Source organism: Rhincodon typus, chromosome 14 (assembly GCF_021869965.1).
Source record: "Rhincodon typus isolate 14 chromosome 14, sRhiTyp1.1, whole genome shotgun sequence".
Lineage (NCBI taxonomy): Eukaryota > Metazoa > Chordata > Chondrichthyes > Orectolobiformes > Rhincodontidae > Rhincodon > Rhincodon typus.
The window spans coordinates 66639066-66656303 of record NC_063345.1 but is presented as its reverse complement, the minus strand read 5'-3'; the positions used below and the strand labels follow the sequence as shown (position 1 = coordinate 66656303).

At 43.4% G+C, this 17238-nt stretch overlaps 1 protein-coding gene across 1 annotated transcript in view; it reads left to right on the top strand.

Annotated features, from left to right (window-relative positions):
- The window catches only part of dock11 (dedicator of cytokinesis 11), a 252061-nt gene that overhangs the window by 173135 nt on the left and 61688 nt on the right, over positions 1 to 17238 (top strand). The window contains exons 32-40 of the mRNA XM_048604955.1: positions 238 to 319; positions 3924 to 3990; positions 4871 to 4918; positions 7133 to 7275; positions 9507 to 9622; positions 9830 to 9964; positions 11924 to 12106; positions 14120 to 14233; positions 15792 to 16007. Of these exons, the coding sequence (XP_048460912.1) occupies positions 238 to 319; positions 3924 to 3990; positions 4871 to 4918; positions 7133 to 7275; positions 9507 to 9622; positions 9830 to 9964; positions 11924 to 12106; positions 14120 to 14233; positions 15792 to 16007 (1104 nt within the window). The remainder of the gene's footprint in view (positions 1 to 237; positions 320 to 3923; positions 3991 to 4870; positions 4919 to 7132; positions 7276 to 9506; positions 9623 to 9829; positions 9965 to 11923; positions 12107 to 14119; positions 14234 to 15791; positions 16008 to 17238) is intronic.

Here is a 17238-nt window from a genome sequence, read left to right as displayed (position 1 = left end):
GGGTCACCAGACCTGAAACGTTAACTCTGTTTTCTCCTTCACGGATGCCGCCAGACGTGCTGACCTTTTCCAGCAACTTTGTTTTTGTTTCAATAATGCAATGCTAGAATGGAAAATTACATGCAGTTTAAAAACTGTGACATTGATGGAGAACCACAATGCAAAGTGGCTTAAGATAAAGTTATTTTAAAGAAAGTGCCACTTTACATTGTGATCCTTACTTATCCCTATTGCTAGTCCCTTGATTGTTCACATGAGTCAGGGAGTACTTTGCCTGCTGCTGGAAGTGATGTCGCCTTCAATCAAAAGGACGAGTTTGGTCAGTGAAGAGAATTAAATGTCACCAGACACCAAGCTGTCCAAAGGTTGAATGTAAGAACTGTTGTAAGGGAGAAAATGAACCTGAAACCTTAAAACTGTTGCTGGCAAGATCAGAAGTTGGGCAGGATCAGAACCTGACATATGAACTTGCTGGTACTTGCATGATGTCATTCTCAATCTGGAAAAAAATAGAGGACGTTCTATGTTACAGCTCATGATTTCTTTTAATGTCTGCATAGTTTGGGTGTCTATAGTTGTTGGTGTGTCTTTTAATATTGAGTGTGTGCATGCCATAGTGCTCCATCAGTTGGAATGGATCACAGTTCTAATCTCTACTATGAGGAGATATTGATGTGGTGATTTGTGTAAAACTGCAGTAGCTGGAATTCAATGTGATGCAGTAGATTTTAACTTTAATAAAATGTTGCTAGGTATCAAAAGGGAGAGGATGTGGGATGTGTAACAACGAAAAGAGTAGTGGAGGGGCTTTCAGGTCACAAGAAAGTAAAAATTGCACCTAACATTTGTAAGGTCACAGAAAACATAATGGGATGGCAGCTGGGAGCATTGTTTTAGACTCTATTTCACTGGTGAGAAGCTGAAGCAGTACACATTCACAAGGATGCGGCCTGCTAGAAAGAAATAAATGTATGGAATAAATGAAATAAATTTCTGGAGAAACTCAGCAGATCTGGCAACATCTGTGGACATGATGTGGAGATGCCGGTTTTGGACTGTGGTGGACAAGGTCAAAAATCACACGACACCAGGCTATGGTCCATCAGATTTGTTTAAAAATGCAAAACACGGACACAAACACACACATTAGGTACTTCATCCAAGATGTTTTTGTAGTTGCAAATACATTCTGTTTTGCTCGGGGAAAAAAATCCTGACTCCAGTTTAAAACATAGACAGATTCTATGCAAGACCTCACACCTAACATGCATTGTTGGACTTGAGATGAGACCACTTGTATACATTGATAAAAAAATCTTTAATTATCTGGGAACAATGATTCGAGAGGAATTTGGATTTTGCATTTTGATCAGTAGTCTCCTTCCTAATTGATTAAAGGTTGAGCAAAAGGCAGCCAGTGTTAGGGTTGCCACCTTTCTGCTTGTAAATTCAGTGTCTTATACCCTCTCTCTCAAACTATGCCTGAGGAAGGAGCTGTGCTGCAAAAGCTTGCATTTTCAAATAAACCTGTTGGTCTATAACCTGGCATCATGCACAACACAGTGTGGAGCTGGAGGAACACCGCAGGTCAGGCAGCATCAGAGGAACAGGAAAGTTGACGTTTCAGGTTGGGACCCTTCTTCTTCGAAGAACCTGGTGTCATGTGATTTTTGACCTTGACAGCATCTGTAGAGAGAGAGAGAAAGAGTTAATGTTTCAAGTCCAATGACTTTCTTTGGTTCTGATTGATCCGCTGATTTTCACCAGTATTTTCTGCTTTTAGTTCAGATTTCCAGTATCTGCAGTATTTAGCTTATATTTAAGTGAACATGCAGAGCTGTTTTGTCACCACACAAGAGCGGAATTTTCTGGAACCGTTTTAAATTGTGAAGTGGCGGCTGAGAGTAGACAGATGCAGACAGTTCCTGGTGGAATAACGGTTCGGAACAAAGTATCATTGATGTGAGAGTCAGGATGGAAAGTTAGAGAAACTGTTTTCGGAGGTTTCAACACTCTGGAGTGTGCTGCTGAGGTTAGAGATTAAAGCAGAAACTCAACATCAAAGGCTAAGTTGTAGAGATGATTGAAAGGCAAAGAGACAATGTAAGGATGCAGGCTATTTCTATGTCCTCATTTTCACAGGATACATGGCTCTCATTGAAAGCACAGTGTTGGTGATTTTGGTGCTCAGTCTCTGATGATTGACAGTGTCAAATGTTGGATTTATTTATTCCAGTTACATGCACTTTCAGTGTCCTGCCTCCAGGCTGTGCCCAATCTCCAACACCAGACTATGTCCACAGGAGCCCAAATTGGACTTATGAATCTCCCCTCCCCCTACCGCATCCCAAAACCAGCCCAGCTTGTCACCACCTCCCTAACCTGTCCTTCCTCCCACCTATCCCCTGCTCCCACCTCAAGCCCCACCCCCATCTCCTACCTTCTAACCTCATCCCGTCCCCTTGACCTGTTCGTCCTTCTTGGACTGACCTATCCCCTCCCTAACTCCCCACCTACACTCACCTTTACTGGCTCCACCCCCGCCTCTTTGACCTGTCTGTCTCCTCTCCCCCTATCTTCTCCTCCATCCATCTTCTATCCGCCTCCCCCTCTCTCCCTATTTATTTCAGAACCCCCTTCCCCTCCCCATTTCTGAAGAAGGGTCTAGGCCCGAAACGTCAGCCTTTCTGCTCCTCTGATGCTGCTTGGCCTGCTGTGTTCATGCAGCTCTACACCTTGGTATCTCAGATTCTCCAGCATCTGCAGTTCCTACTATCTTATGAGAGAACAGTCGGATTTGCACGAGGAGAAAAGGGGCATCGAGCTTCTCGAGCAAGTCCTACACTGAGCTGAGGACGTTAAATTTTAGCAACCACCAGCACTACCTCCCACAAGGCTGCTTGACATTGCTGAGCAGTTCAACCCTGAATGAAGGGTTAGGGTGCCCCTGCCGACTGAATGTCTGAATGTGACTGTGGTTGGTCTACGAGCCTCCGTATGACTCTCCGAAGGGCTGCAGACACTTATGGCAAGGAACCCTGATGAATTTGTAGAATCATTCGACCCATTGAGCCCACACCAACCCACTGAAGAATATCACACCCAGACCCACCGCTGTATCCTATCCCTGTAACCCTGCATCTACCATCACTAATCCACCTCATCTGCATTTCCCTGGACACTATGGCACAATTTAGCGTGGCCAATCCACTTAACCTGCACATCTTCGGACTGTGGGAGGAAACTGGATACCCCGGAGGAAACCCTCTCAGACATGGGGAGAATGTGCAAACTTGACAGTCACCCAAAGGTGGAATTGTACCCAGGTCTCTGGCACTCAGCTAACCACTGAGCCACTGTGTCGCCCCGAATTAGTGAGAGAAAGCTTCAAGTTCTCTAATGGAAAATGGCACAGGGCAATGCACCAAAAGGACATTGCACAGGAAACGCACAAGACTGGGAGCATGGAAATTGAACAAAGTGAATATGACAGAAAATGAACAGCAGATACATGGCATAAGAACTGAGGGAAACCTGAGATCAAAGCTAGGGAAAGGAAGGAGAGTGCACTGTCTCTGTTGGTGCGGCCGATATGTAACTGCAAAGCCTCCCCACAATGATTAACTGTTAACTTGCCCCCTGAAATGGCTTAACTGGTTTTTTGAAAGAAATTAAAGATGGGCAGCAAAGGGAGCCATATCCGTGATGCCCCAGAGATTGAGTCCATGAAAAACACTGGACCAGAAATGCACATGAGGTTTACATTAATGTAACTAATGAATTAGTTTAAGGTGATGGCATTGTAGACATAGGTATGCCGTTCATGTAATATCTCTACTGTTACCACAATTTTGCATCTGTAAAAAATACTGTGTCAGGTTTTAATGAGTTGTAAACCTTCCTTTGTTTGTTTTTATTTGAAGATGCTTTGTTGGCGTATTGGAACAAAATGTCCTCACAAGAACTACTGGATTACCTCTCAGTTTTGGAGTAAGTAGTGTTTGAATAAACAGATTTTATTTTCTCCAGTTTCTGAGTTAGAGTGAGAGCTGGATATGATGACATGCTGATGTGAAAAGTGACCCTTAGACAAGCTGGTTTATTTTGAGCTGGAACTTCAATGTAACGGTTCCCCAGTTGGGAACAGATTCCACACTGACCCTCAGTCTCCCCCGGGTTTGGATTGAAATGCAACTGTGGGCAAGTGTCTGTCTTAGTCTGCCATAGTCATGTGACTGTGACCATGAGGTGCACACCCTGCAGGCAGACATCTTCAAGACAGTCCTCATTGTTGCTGTACACTCCCTACACTGGGGGTATTCATGTTAGATGGAGCAGGGCCAATGATACCACCCTGATGCCAACTCTATTTCCACCTTGACCAGGTGTAATACCTTCCAAATAATCATGAAGCATTTGGATTAACCACTGACCTGGAGCCGGCGAATTGAACCAATGGTGGAATGATTAAAGGATTCTGCAGTCATTACTGTCCAAGAAAACAACAAACCTTTGCATAACAGTGACTCGCAGCGCAGCCTCCAGTGTGTGCCACACTGACTCCCTCCCCTGCCTTCTGTTCAGGCTCGGAGTTAGCTTCATGTACGTCCCCTTAATGAACCATAGAATTATTTTGTTTTCATTATTTGGCGTCATGACTCGTGAGATCCATAAGTTACCAAGGTCTGCCACTGTGAGAGTTACAAATTGTTGAGAAGACTCAAGTGATGACATTTTTGGACCGACAAAGTCCATTTCTTTTTCTGAAATATGAAACCTAAACTCTTTGAGTAAATGGTACAATGAAGTAGAATGTCAGGTGTGACCAATCAAATCAGGAAGTATGACTTTGGCTGTTCTCTCTCCCCAGGGTGTGTCTCCATCAGTTCAGATACATGGGCAGACGACACATTGCAAGGTAGGGCACATTGTGAGATAAGCCAAACTGGTTAAACAAGATTGTCAATGGCGTGTCCGTTTCAGTGTTTGATCAAATTAAATCTAATGAAGGAGGATTGGCTTGTTGCGCCACTCAATTATTGCATGTGATTCAAACATGCTGACAAATTCTAGTGTGCGGTTATTTTGATAAAAGAAGATAATTTTCTCTAAACCTGTCCTTCCACATAAACGCTCCAATTATAATGGCTAAACACCCAAGGCCTCTGTTCCAACCTTCCAGATCACAGAGTCTTCTCCCACTGTTTTTCTGTACCCCTCATCATTCATGATTCCTGACCCCTCTCTTTCAGTGTCCATTCCAGGGTTAGACTCTGCCTACCTCATTATCAGCTGAGCTTCCAAACTAGCAACAGCTTTGGCCTTCGACTTTCCACCAGCACCTAGTCCACACCCACTCCTGCACCTCCACCCTTGCTATCCTTGTCCCCAACAAACTCACTCTCCCCCATCCCGAGTCTTGCCCCTAGTATAGTGTTCCCTTTACATTTCCTCACGTCCAGTGGACATCCACTCAAGGAGGCCTGACATCTGGCTGGATTTGCTGTTCATCACCAGGACCTACTAGGACACGTCCAATACAATTGCCCTGACTGTTGGGTCATTGTGGAGAGCTGAGATGATTGATTATTCCTTAGTGCTGTCTTCCCATCTCCCACACCTCTCGCAAATGCCACCAGGAGATCATGGGCACTAATAGGGTTAAGAACAAACCTTACCCTCCTGTGGTTGTTCTATCCCTGAACCTCTGGCTTCTCCTGCTGCCCTGTCCCTACATTCCCTCCGAGAGTTCACAAGATATCTCCCTTCCTTCTCCAGTGACCTTATTCCCATTGAAATGTCAGCTATTTGACTCCCTTTCCATTTGGGGAACACAGTGGTAATGTCTCTTTGGAGGCCTAGATTAATGTTCTGGAGGGCACAGGTTCAAATCCTGTCACAGCAGCTCGTGGAATTTATATTCAATTAATAAAGTCTGGATTCTAAACCTGGTCTCTGTAATGGTGACCATGGCGTCCATCATTGATTGTTCTAAATATCAACCTCGCTCACAAAGGCCCTTCATGCAGGGCCATCGCTAATGTCCTTTCAGGAATGAGATATGCTTTCCTTATCTAGTTTACATGTAACTCCAGATCTAGTCCAAACAGGCTGGTCCTTAACTGCACTCTACAATGATGAGCAAGCCACTCAGTTCCAGGGCAATTGGGGCTGGTCAATAGATGCGGATCCTGCCAGCAATACCCACATCCTACAGAAGGATAAAGAAAAAAGTTCTCATTACTGTTACAAATGATTCCCCAATTGATTGATACCACTTCCTACTCTTTTGACATTGCTGTTAACCCCTGAGAGGATATCAAACCTGACCATCAGCTTCTATGCCCTGACAAACTGTCAGTTTGTACTGAAAGCATGCACCAAAGCTCAATTGCATGGATGGAAAGGGTCCTACAACTTGTCAGAAATAACTTCATATAATAGAAAGTGATTCTGGGAATCCTGAGCTCAGGAAAGGTGCTGTATCCAAGTTTCATCATTCTTTAATGCTGCTGACTTCTCCAAGCCCCATTTGACTGAAAATCCATATTTGCTACATCATTTGTTTGAATGGATTATTTGACCATAATCAGTGCTGAATTTCAGTTTTCCATCTCATTCTAATACGTTTCACTTTATCAAGTGCAGTTTTAGCTTGGGTGGTTTAAGCTGTAAAATTGCTGTGCCCAATTCAACACAGAATCCCCACAGTGTGAAAGACTGAAATTCAGACCCTCAAGTCCACACTGAGCCTCTGAAGAGCATCCCATTCAGACCAACGACCTACCCTGCATTTCCCATGACTCATCCACTTAGCCTGCATATCCCTGGACACTATGGGAAATTTGGCATGGCCAATCCACCTAACCTGCACATCTTTGGAGTTTGGGAGAAAACTGGAGTACCCGGAGGAAACCCACCTAGACAAGGGGAGAATGTGCAAACACCACACAGTCAACCGAGGGTGGAATTGAACCCGGGTCCCTGGTGCTGTGTGGCAGCGATGCTAACTGCTGAGCCACTGTGACATCCATGTAATGTGTGTTTTATGCTTTAAGGATTTGTTACATTTTGAAGTAAATATTTTGAGCTCAATGATGGGGGAGATTTTAAATTCCATTTCTCATCTAAGGGTTCAAGAAGGAGCAGGCTCCAAACAATCTGTGAGTGAGCGAAGGTCCCAGACTATGCCCGCTATTCGGAGCCGAACAGGAGTAATGCACTCCCGACTTCAGCAGATTGGCCATGCAGACAGCTCATTCACACTTAACCACAGTAAGTGTTGGCAAACAGACATACCCATTCACATACCAACACGTATGTGCATGCACTCTCACACATCCATACACATTTACACACACGTACGCACACTCTCACATGCCTGTACGTGTGCATACATCCATACAAATGCGCACACACGTTCGTACATGCGCACACACACGCATACGTGTTCTCTCTCTCTCACTAACATCACAGCCACACACAAGTTCTTATATACACATTCACATGAACTGACATGCGCACTGTCACACACGTACTGCTTCTCAAGTGTGCATGCATGCACACATATGTGGACAAGCATCACTTTATTCTTTTAACAAATTGACAGAAAGATGAGAATAAGTCACAGGTTGTTTCATGAACACATTGGCTCAGGAGCTTCTTTTGATGTTGCATGTTCTCCTGTCATTGTAGATTGCTCTTCATCAGCCTTCAGCAATGCAGTGCATAAGAAATGTTCATGGTATCACATGAGAAAACAGCATCTCGATTGACAATCAATGTCAATTTCATCTTCCGACCTTGACCAGAGCCTGAAGCAAACCAGGGAGAGGGGGAGGGCGAAGGAGATGGGGAGGGGGGAGAGAGATGATGTGGAGGGCAGATGGGAGGGTGACTGGGAGTGATGGATGGACATGTGTCAATTGAAGTAAAAATAACATAGCCGACAATAAACAATCCAGGCTTGGGGAAGGAGGGAAGTGAGTCATAGTTAAAGATGTATTTTGGATGAGGAGATGGGAACGACAGTCTGACATGTGTTAACATTTAAATGGGGTCACATTGCTTCCTGAAAATTAAAACATAGCCCACAACAAAATTAAGCTACAGGTAGATTATTTTTCCTCCAAAACAGCCTTCAATTAAAAGATCTTGACTCTGTTGAACACTCATCCTTTTAACAAAGTCTGTGTAAAGTACATTCAATATGACCTTGTTAAGTGGTTTCTATTTACCTTAAAATTAAACCCACTTTTCAGAAACAGAGAGCTGTGATCAAATGATCTTGTTTCTGGGTAGTCCAAGAAGCCTTCATAGAGGGGAAAAATTGACACCATCTACTTTGAATATAACCCGACAATCTGACAGTCAATATTCTTGAGAAAAGTTAACCTGCATATCCTTGATCCATTGCTAAAATCCTCCTTTGTTGGTGTGACCCAACATACCAGGTACTCTGTTGATATGGAGGCTGGCGACACAGTAACTCCAGTGTAGTAACCATCTCATTTAGAATAGGGTAGAGTAGAATAGCCTTTATTATCACATGCACTTGAATCAGTGCAGTGAAAATTTTGTAATGTTGAAGACTGATATGGAAACTGTTACAAAATGCAGAACTTTAATCCCACGAATCCTAATGTTTGATTGAGAGTTATTTTTCACTTGATATAAATTACAATTTATTTTGTATCCATCCTTAAATATCGCTTGAGAAAATCTTTCTAATTTTTTTTATGGCCCGTTATTACTGTTCCATGTTGCCTCTGAAAACCTGTGATACTTATGCAGTTAAATATATTTGAGCTTCTGCTCTTTTTAGTGATTGGTTTTAAGGCTGACTGGTGATGCACATCTGGCAGACTGGACTTCTGCCAATAACACAATTTTTGCCAAAGCTGGGACAGAAGAGCCCTAACTGGCCATTCACGGTGCTGCTGTCCTGTTCATGTTTATGCTGGCAGGAGGCCACACCAGGGTACTGCCGCTTCTCCCCCAGGTCAACACCCTATTCTTGAACCTCACTGCGACTGCCATATTGCTCAATACCTAAAACAAAAACACAGAAATCGGTTCATTCTTGTGTTGCAAATTCCTCTTGAATGCTCCACACATTGTGTTCAATAAGCCACCTAAGTTAGAAAGTGTGTGGGAGTGATGGTGGGATGGGGAGCTGGTTGTTGTGGGGGAACCTTCAGAGCAATTGTGCAACCAGGGAAATTTTGAGTTTGTTAATTTGCAGATTGTTTTAAGTACAAAGAGGGACATTTTTTTCTGATTTATTGTTGGGCATGCGAACACAGATTGTTGAAAGCCAGCTAATTATGAAATTGACTGCAAGCATATATGGAGCTAATATGATGGAGTTAACAGTTTATGGCAACTAAGGTCTTTGCTTGAAATCATCACTATAGTCACCCTGAGTGGAGCATTATTTTAAGGTGCTTGGGGGAGTGTTCCCTTAAATTTGAAGTGCTTTCTTGTCCTCCTGTCTCACTCTGCAGATTTTGGAACAGGAGAAGCTGACATCAGCCACCAGTCCTTGCTGGAAGGTAACTTGGCCACCGAGGTGTGTCTCACAGTTTTGGACACAGTGTCATTCTTCATTCAGAATTTCAAGGTCAGAACTAGGTTGCTTTCTCATTACCGTACAAGTCTCATTCATGTCCTTCCTATATCACAAGTAGAAATCAGCTCACGGTCATTATCCAGGATGGATAATCCGAGATATTGTGCTGTTTTTGTATATTATTTGATTGGTTCAAGGATCTGAGTCATCTGATCGTTGCAATTGTATCCACTGTTTTGAAATCTGCTCCTTTCTCAGAACTTGCTTCAGGAAAGTGATGGGCACAACCCTCTGATGAAGAAAGTATTCGACATTCTTCTCTTGCTGACTAACGGTCAATCGGAAACGGCCATGAAGCATGCGTTTGCATCTTTACGAGCTTTCATCAGCAAGGTACTGACTTAAACCCTTGTTCCATTGAGTCATATGGAAGCTGTGCATATTATGTGAGGATACCCACCGGTGCTAATGAGAGTCCCAAATGGTACCAAGATATTTGTGTTCAAAGCTCAACCTTTGGCTCTTTTTATGCTCCTTCCATCAGTGGCAGATTTAATGGTCTCATTTAATTGAGATGTTAAAAATCTTAAAAAGGATTTGATGTAATAGACAAGGAAAACTATTTTCTCTGATGGAGGAGCCCAGAATAAGGGTATATAATCTTAAAATTACAACTAGACCATTTAAGCGGGAAATCAAAATTCATATTTTCATTCAGATGCTCCCCCAAATGTAGTGGGCATGCTGGAGGTCAGTTGAAACTTTTTGGTAATTCTTTTTCCTTGGGGGAAAGAATCATGAGATGTATTGTAAAGGTGGGTCAGTTCAACTGAGGTGCAGTTCATTTGCAAATTAACTGAGCGGTTGAACAATTTGTACCTTTTGACCTTGAAGACAAGGCCATTCGGGCAAAGATCAGGTCATGACATGGTAACACAGAAATCAATCAAACAAAGCTAGCACTTCCCTTTGTCAAACAGTGCACAGTCTGTTGTTGGCACAGTACATCTCATAGATGGTGCACACTAGTAGAGGGAGCGAATGTTGAAGGTGGTGCATGGGATGCCAACCAAACAGGCTGCTGTGTCCTGGATGGTGTTGAGCTTTACTCTGACAAATGGAAAGTATTCCATTGCACTTTTGATTTGTACCTTGTTGGTGGTGGACATGTGTTTCGGGGAATCAGGAGATGAGTCACTCACCTCAGAATTCTCAACCTCTGACCTGTTGTTAAGGCTGCAGTATGAGTCTGCTTGGACCAGTTCAGTTTCTGGATAACGGTCATGGTGGTGGGGAAGGGCTCATGATTATAATGTCTTGGAGCAGCAAGGAGAGATGTTAGAATCTGAATCTGTCAGTGGAACAAAGTGAGACTTATTGCAAGATGCCTCTTGCGGAAATTCCTCCAGTGTGCTCCCAGAAAGCTTGTTGAGGGTGACTTGGACCCTGAATGTGAACAGTTAGAGGAAACTGTCCCTTCTCTCTAAATAACTAAACGTGCAAATGTCTTTGGGAAACTTCTCAGTTTCTAAACCAAGCAGAAGAACAATAAAATAAAACAAAGAACTGTGGATGCTGCAAGTCTGAAAGAAAACACAGAAATTGCTGGAGAAATTCAGCAGGTCGGGCTGTATCCCTGGAGAGAGGAATAGATTTAATGTTTCAAGTCTCGTGACCCTTTTTCAGAACTATTTTGAGAAGAAAGGTCACTGCACTTGAAACACTAACTCAGTTCCTCTCTCCATAGATGCAGCCAGCCATGCTGCGTTTCTCCAGCATTTTCTGTTGAAGCAGAGGAACTAGCCAGATTGGAGCTGAAACACTGTAGTACTCGGCTCTATCCCATACTGCAATTTGGTTTGGTTTGGTTAGTTTGCCAGCTCTGTTTGGGCTTGTTTCAGAAAGTTACGTTACATATCCCTTCACCTCAAAGCAGTCCGCTTCCACACCCTCATTGTTGGTCAGTTTTCCAGATGTGTCTCCCAATTGGAAAACCGACAGTCCCAGCTACTCAACTGAATCATCGTTGTTTGCGCCTTTTCTCAGGACTGCGAATTTTGTTGTGAATAATGAATGAAAAAAAATAACAAACTCAACTACATTTAATACCCTGACAGTTTTTCCTCTGGAGTTTCACAGGCAGCAGTGTTTTAAAGTAAACTTTTTGGAATCTCCAGAGAAATCCCAGAGAGTTGACAACCCAATTTCAAATGCATTGAAATGTGCCTGAAATGAGTTATGGTCTGATTTTTCCTTCTCTCTTTCTCTTTCTCTCTCTGTCTGTCTGTCACTCTCTCTCTCTCTCTCTCTCTCTCTCTCTCTCTCTATCTCTCTCTATCTCTCCACCTGCAGTTCCCAGTGACATTTTTTAAAGGGCGCGACAGTATCTGCTCCACTTTCTGCTATGAGATCCTGAAAGGTTGCACCTCCAAGCTGAGCTCCACTCGAAGCGAGGCCTCTGCCCTCCTCTACTTGCTGATGAGGAACAACTTTGAGTACACCAAGAAGAGGACCTTTCTGAGGACACACCTTCAGGTCAGTCATTCCACTGTTCCTGAAACCCACAGCTAAACTCTCACTCCAGCACAGGTCCAACTTGCGAGTGTTTGTGTGCAGAAGCCCCCAACCCGTAACCTCCTTTTGAAGGATCCTCTCAGACTGAATGGGGTGCTGCATGAATGCAGTGTTGTCATTCCTCACCAGATATACACAACCACCTTTCCTGACTCTGTTAATCCTAACTGACCTAATCCCAGCTGGCCCTGTTCTGTCATGGCCAGCGTTTATTTACAACATTCCATATTCAACAAACAGGATTGAATGAAAATGTTCCAAGTACGGATGTTGGAAAGAATATTTTAGGGTAGAACAAACAAGCTTTTAAGGGAGTTTTGCTTTAAATATAAATACCTGAAATGTAAATACTTATTTTTCAGCTGATTACATTGTGAAAAGACCTCTTTGCTTTGTGGACTAATTTGATCAATTCTAATTCTCAAGATCCACCCGGTCTGATCCCCAGGTGATCATTGGCTATCTGCTGCTGTGACTCTTTGGCAGTGTTCTGTGTCAAAATATTGTAGGTTCAACTCCTCTCACTGAACGTCATACCTCAGATCCTAGGCTGACATTCCGGGGCAGTACCAAGGGAATACTATTGTGCTGTCTGAGGTGCTGACTTTCAGATGAGATATTAAACCTATCTGCCTTGTTGCCCACACAGGGAAGATCCTGTGGCATTATTTTAGAGTTATTTCCCATCTTGCTCAACTGTGGCAGCAGTTTATACAGTCGTAAACAAAATGTTGGTTGAGGGAGCAGGCGAAAATGCAAGTTGGCTGTGGCGTTTCTGATACTACAACAACTGCTACACTTCAGGAACTGATTTGTTGGCTGTAAAGTGTTGTGAGGCTATGAAAATGCCATATAAAAGCATGTTCTTTCTTTCCTCGAACTGACCAGTACAATGCAGCGATCAGTAAATTGCCAAGTGACAGCCCCAGAATGACTTATGACCCTGACTGTGTTCATTAGCACTAGGTTGAACCCAGCCAGTTTGTATGTTTTTTTTTTAAATATTTGTTCTCAGGATGTCACTTGCCAGGCTGGTGTTTATTTCCCAACTCTACTTGCTCTTGAGAGAACGGGGTGGTGAGCTGACTTCTTGAACCACTGTTCTTGAGATGTAGGATCCATACACGGTGCTGTTAGGAAAGAAGCCAGTTACAGATCCCTACCCTGCCTTTGCCCTCCGACAACCTCTCGCTGTCACCCTCAGTCTCTATCCTGCTCACTCTCCTCCCTCACGGTCTTCCCAGCATCATCTCTTGGTGCCTTCCTCTCTGTCCTGTATCCTGATCATGCTGTTTCGCCCCACGTATGCACTGTAATTTTCCAGTGCACAGTGCGTGCTAGTGTAGTTGATGCCTGTGGAGCTCAGGCACTGGGAGGTTGATGCCTGGGTGCCACAATCTCAAATTTACGTCACTAAAACCAATTCGCTCACCCTGATTTGTCAATGAGAGAGCTGGGGTCCACCAGCTTCCCAAGAGCCAGAGGAGTGACCCATCAAATGTAAGCTGGTCTCCACCCAATCAAAAGAGGGGCTAATGTACGGTTAGTGATCTTAAAATCAACCATAGTCTCACTTATTTAACATTGGACACTGTAATGCTATAAAAAAGTGCTACGTAATCTAACCTTAGCCCATCTCGCACTGTCTTGTCTCATCCAGTAGCTCACAAGACAAGTGAAAAGGTAGTTGAGATTAAGGAACAAAAAGAGCCCTGAAAATTGGCATCCAGGAAATAGTGTCAGTATTTCAGCCATTCGCTCAGATGTCTTTGCAAGGATACAGTGGGAGGGCAGCAGAAAGAGCTGAACACCGAGGTGCAATTGGATATGACAAATAGTGACAGCAGCTCTCCTGGCTGGAAGAACTACCATCAAAAACTTACAATGAATTTTAACTAGAGAGGGATGCTGTTCAATATATCTGAAACTACAGTCAATTCTGTACATGAATGATGTGTTTCCTTTGCATTTCAGATTATAATCGCAGTGAGCCGCTTGATAGCTGATGTGATTCTAACCGGAGAGTCCAGGTTCCAGGATGCTCTCTCCATCATCAATAACTTTGCCAATAGTGACAAGGCTCTGAAGGTTTGCATGGGCTTCTTTGCTTTTGGTGTGTCACGTGATGTAGAACTGAGTATTTTCTCAACCTTCCACACTCAGTGAGAGTAAGGAACCTCCATGTTGTTGCTCACAAATGCAAAAGAAACCTCGGTGGTCCTGATTAATAATCTAATCAACTGGATCTCACACAATTATCTATCAAATTCAGTTGTGCATTTTCTTCGATTCTCTCTCCCTAGCCAGACTTGTGTTTGGCCCAGTTAGTCTTTGCATGAGGTGATTCCATTTAAACTGTTCCATCTCTATGCTTGAAGTGGATAATGTGCAGTAATGATTAGGACACTTTTTTAAACATATTAATGCTTTAGTATAAAGAAAAAATTCTTCTGTAAATTCGTAGGAAGACAAACACTATGCATGGAAACACTATTTCTTAGCATTGCCCAAGGATCTCGCATAAGATTACATTGGATGTACAGCACAGAAACAGACCATTTGACCTAATCAGTCAATGCTGGTGTTCATGATATGTGTGAACTTCCCCCCACTTTTATTAAATACAATTAAATCCATCCTCCCAACCTGCTATTCACTTCGTCCTCAACTGAGCTTGCTGAGCTTCCCCTTAAATGCATCCACGATTTTCTCTGCAACCACTCTTTGCAGTCATTACTTCCATATTCTCAACTCTCCTCAGGTAAGGAAGATTCTTATCAGTTGGATTTCTTGGTAACTGGCTTGTGTTGACAGCCTTTAGTGATGCTCTTCCCCTCAAGAGGAGATGTTCTCTCCAGATCCACTCAATCAGAACCCTCCATCATTTAAAATATCTCAATTAGGTCAACCTTAAGCTGCCTTTTCTCAAAAGGTAACAGGTACACTCTCCAACCTCTCCTGATACGGATACCCACATATTTCCATACCATCCTTGTAAATCTTTTTGGCACCCTCTCTGTGCCTTTCTATCCCTTCTTAAAATGCCACACTTCACACAATCTGCCTTGCTTTAATAAATACAGCACCACTACCTTCTTGGGGCAAGTAGGAAGAGCAATAAATGACACCAACATCTGGGAATGCATCCATTTCACGGGCGATGGCACCTGAGACAACACTGTTCCCAATGTCAAATTCTGCTGCTCTTTACTTTAGCTTGAACATAAGAACTTAGGAAAAGGGAAGTTTCTGTTAGACCCATGAAGCCTTTAACTGGACTGTACAACTGTTGTCCCAGCTTCCCATCACCATCCGTCCACAAATCTGAGGTCACCTTAGCTGCCCTATCAATAGATTCTTGATGACCAAAGGGATGCATGCAAGTATAGATTTGAGGCTCAAATCAGATCAACCATGATCTTATTGAATGGTGGAGCAGGTCCAAAGGACCAAATGGCCTACTCTTCTTCCTCGTTCAGACGTAAGTTGCTTTCTTACTTTTCTATGATGTGCCTAAACGTGTTTTATTAGTTTGAAGCTGCTATATCAATATTTGGTAATGAGATGCATGGATAATAAGCCATAGAAAGGTGAAATTAAATCTTGGCAAATAATTAACAGGCTCACTGCTTTGGTTCTTTCGCAGTCAACTGCGTTCCCGGGTGAGGTGAAAGATCTGACAAAGAGAATTCGCACAGTACTTATGGCCACTGCTCAGATGAAGGAGCACGAGAAGGACCCTGAGATGTTGGTGGACCTTCAGTACAGTTTAGCCAAGTCCTATGCCAGCACGCCTGAGCTCAGAAAGACCTGGCTTGGCAGCATGGCAAAAATCCATTTGAAAAATGGTGACTTGTCTGAGGTAAGAGGCCTGCACCTTTAAACAGAGCGTGTGACAGAGATCGAACCCCATCACGCCAGTTTGAGCATTTCAATTCTGGTTCAGAAAATCTGGTAAGGGAAAGCGGGCATTGCCAAAAGAGACCTGTCTGTGTTTTTCTCATGACAACCTGTTGGATTTTTTGTTTTCAGGGGAGAAATAACAACTAATTGCTGTACTTACTGAGTCTGGCCTATATGTGACTCCAGTCCCAAACCAATTCATTGACTTTTGGCTTCCCTCCAAGGTAACCTGGACAAGTATCCCAGTTGCATTAAATCAGGGCAAGTCAGGAAGGGGAATCCTGAGAATGAACAAACACTTGTATTTAAGTAGCACTATAATCACTCTTGCAATGTGGGGTGTAAATTTCACTCCTATTACAAGTCTGAAAGCAGAATCTTGCAGATGTTAGAACTTTGAGACAAAAACAGAAAATGCTAGAAATACTTCATGGCTAGGAAACATCTGTGGAGAGGGATACAGAGTTCACCTTTTTAGGCCTGGGTAAGGTCAGAAATATAAGGAAGGTGTCATAGTCTTACCAGACCGGAGGGCTCATTGCGGAGTGATGGCTGGTGGTGGTTTGACCTGACGGTCGACACACCGCAGGAGCTTAGACAAGGGGAGAGGTGGAGAAGGAGATCTTCATGGGAACCTCAGCTGGTGCAGGAATTGAACCCACACTGTTGGTGTCACATTGCATGATCAACCAGCTGAGCTGGATAGGCTGGGAAATTTTTCCCTGGAGTGTCGGAGAATGAGGGGTGACCTTATAGAGGTTTATAAAATCATGAGGGGCATAGGTTTAAGGTGAGCGGGAAAGGATTTAAAAGGGACCTGAGCGACAACTTTTTCACGTGGAGGGTGGTGCATGTGTGGAATGAGCTGCCAAAAGAAGTGGTGGAGGTGGGTACAATTACAACTTTTAAAAGACATTTGGAAGGGTACATAAATAGCAAAGGTTTAGAAGGATATGGGCCAAATAAAGGCAAATACGACCAGTTTAGTTTAGGATATGTGGTTGGCATGGATGAGTTGGACTGAAGGGTCTGTTTCTGTGCTGTATGACTGTATGCCTGGGAAAATGGAAAGGAGTCTTTATTCAAATGGGATTTGAGGGACGGTAGTTAAGCTAACTGTAGGAAACCAAGGGCTTATGGTCAATATTAGTCAACAATCTATCACCAGACATAGTGGCATCAAAGTTAAG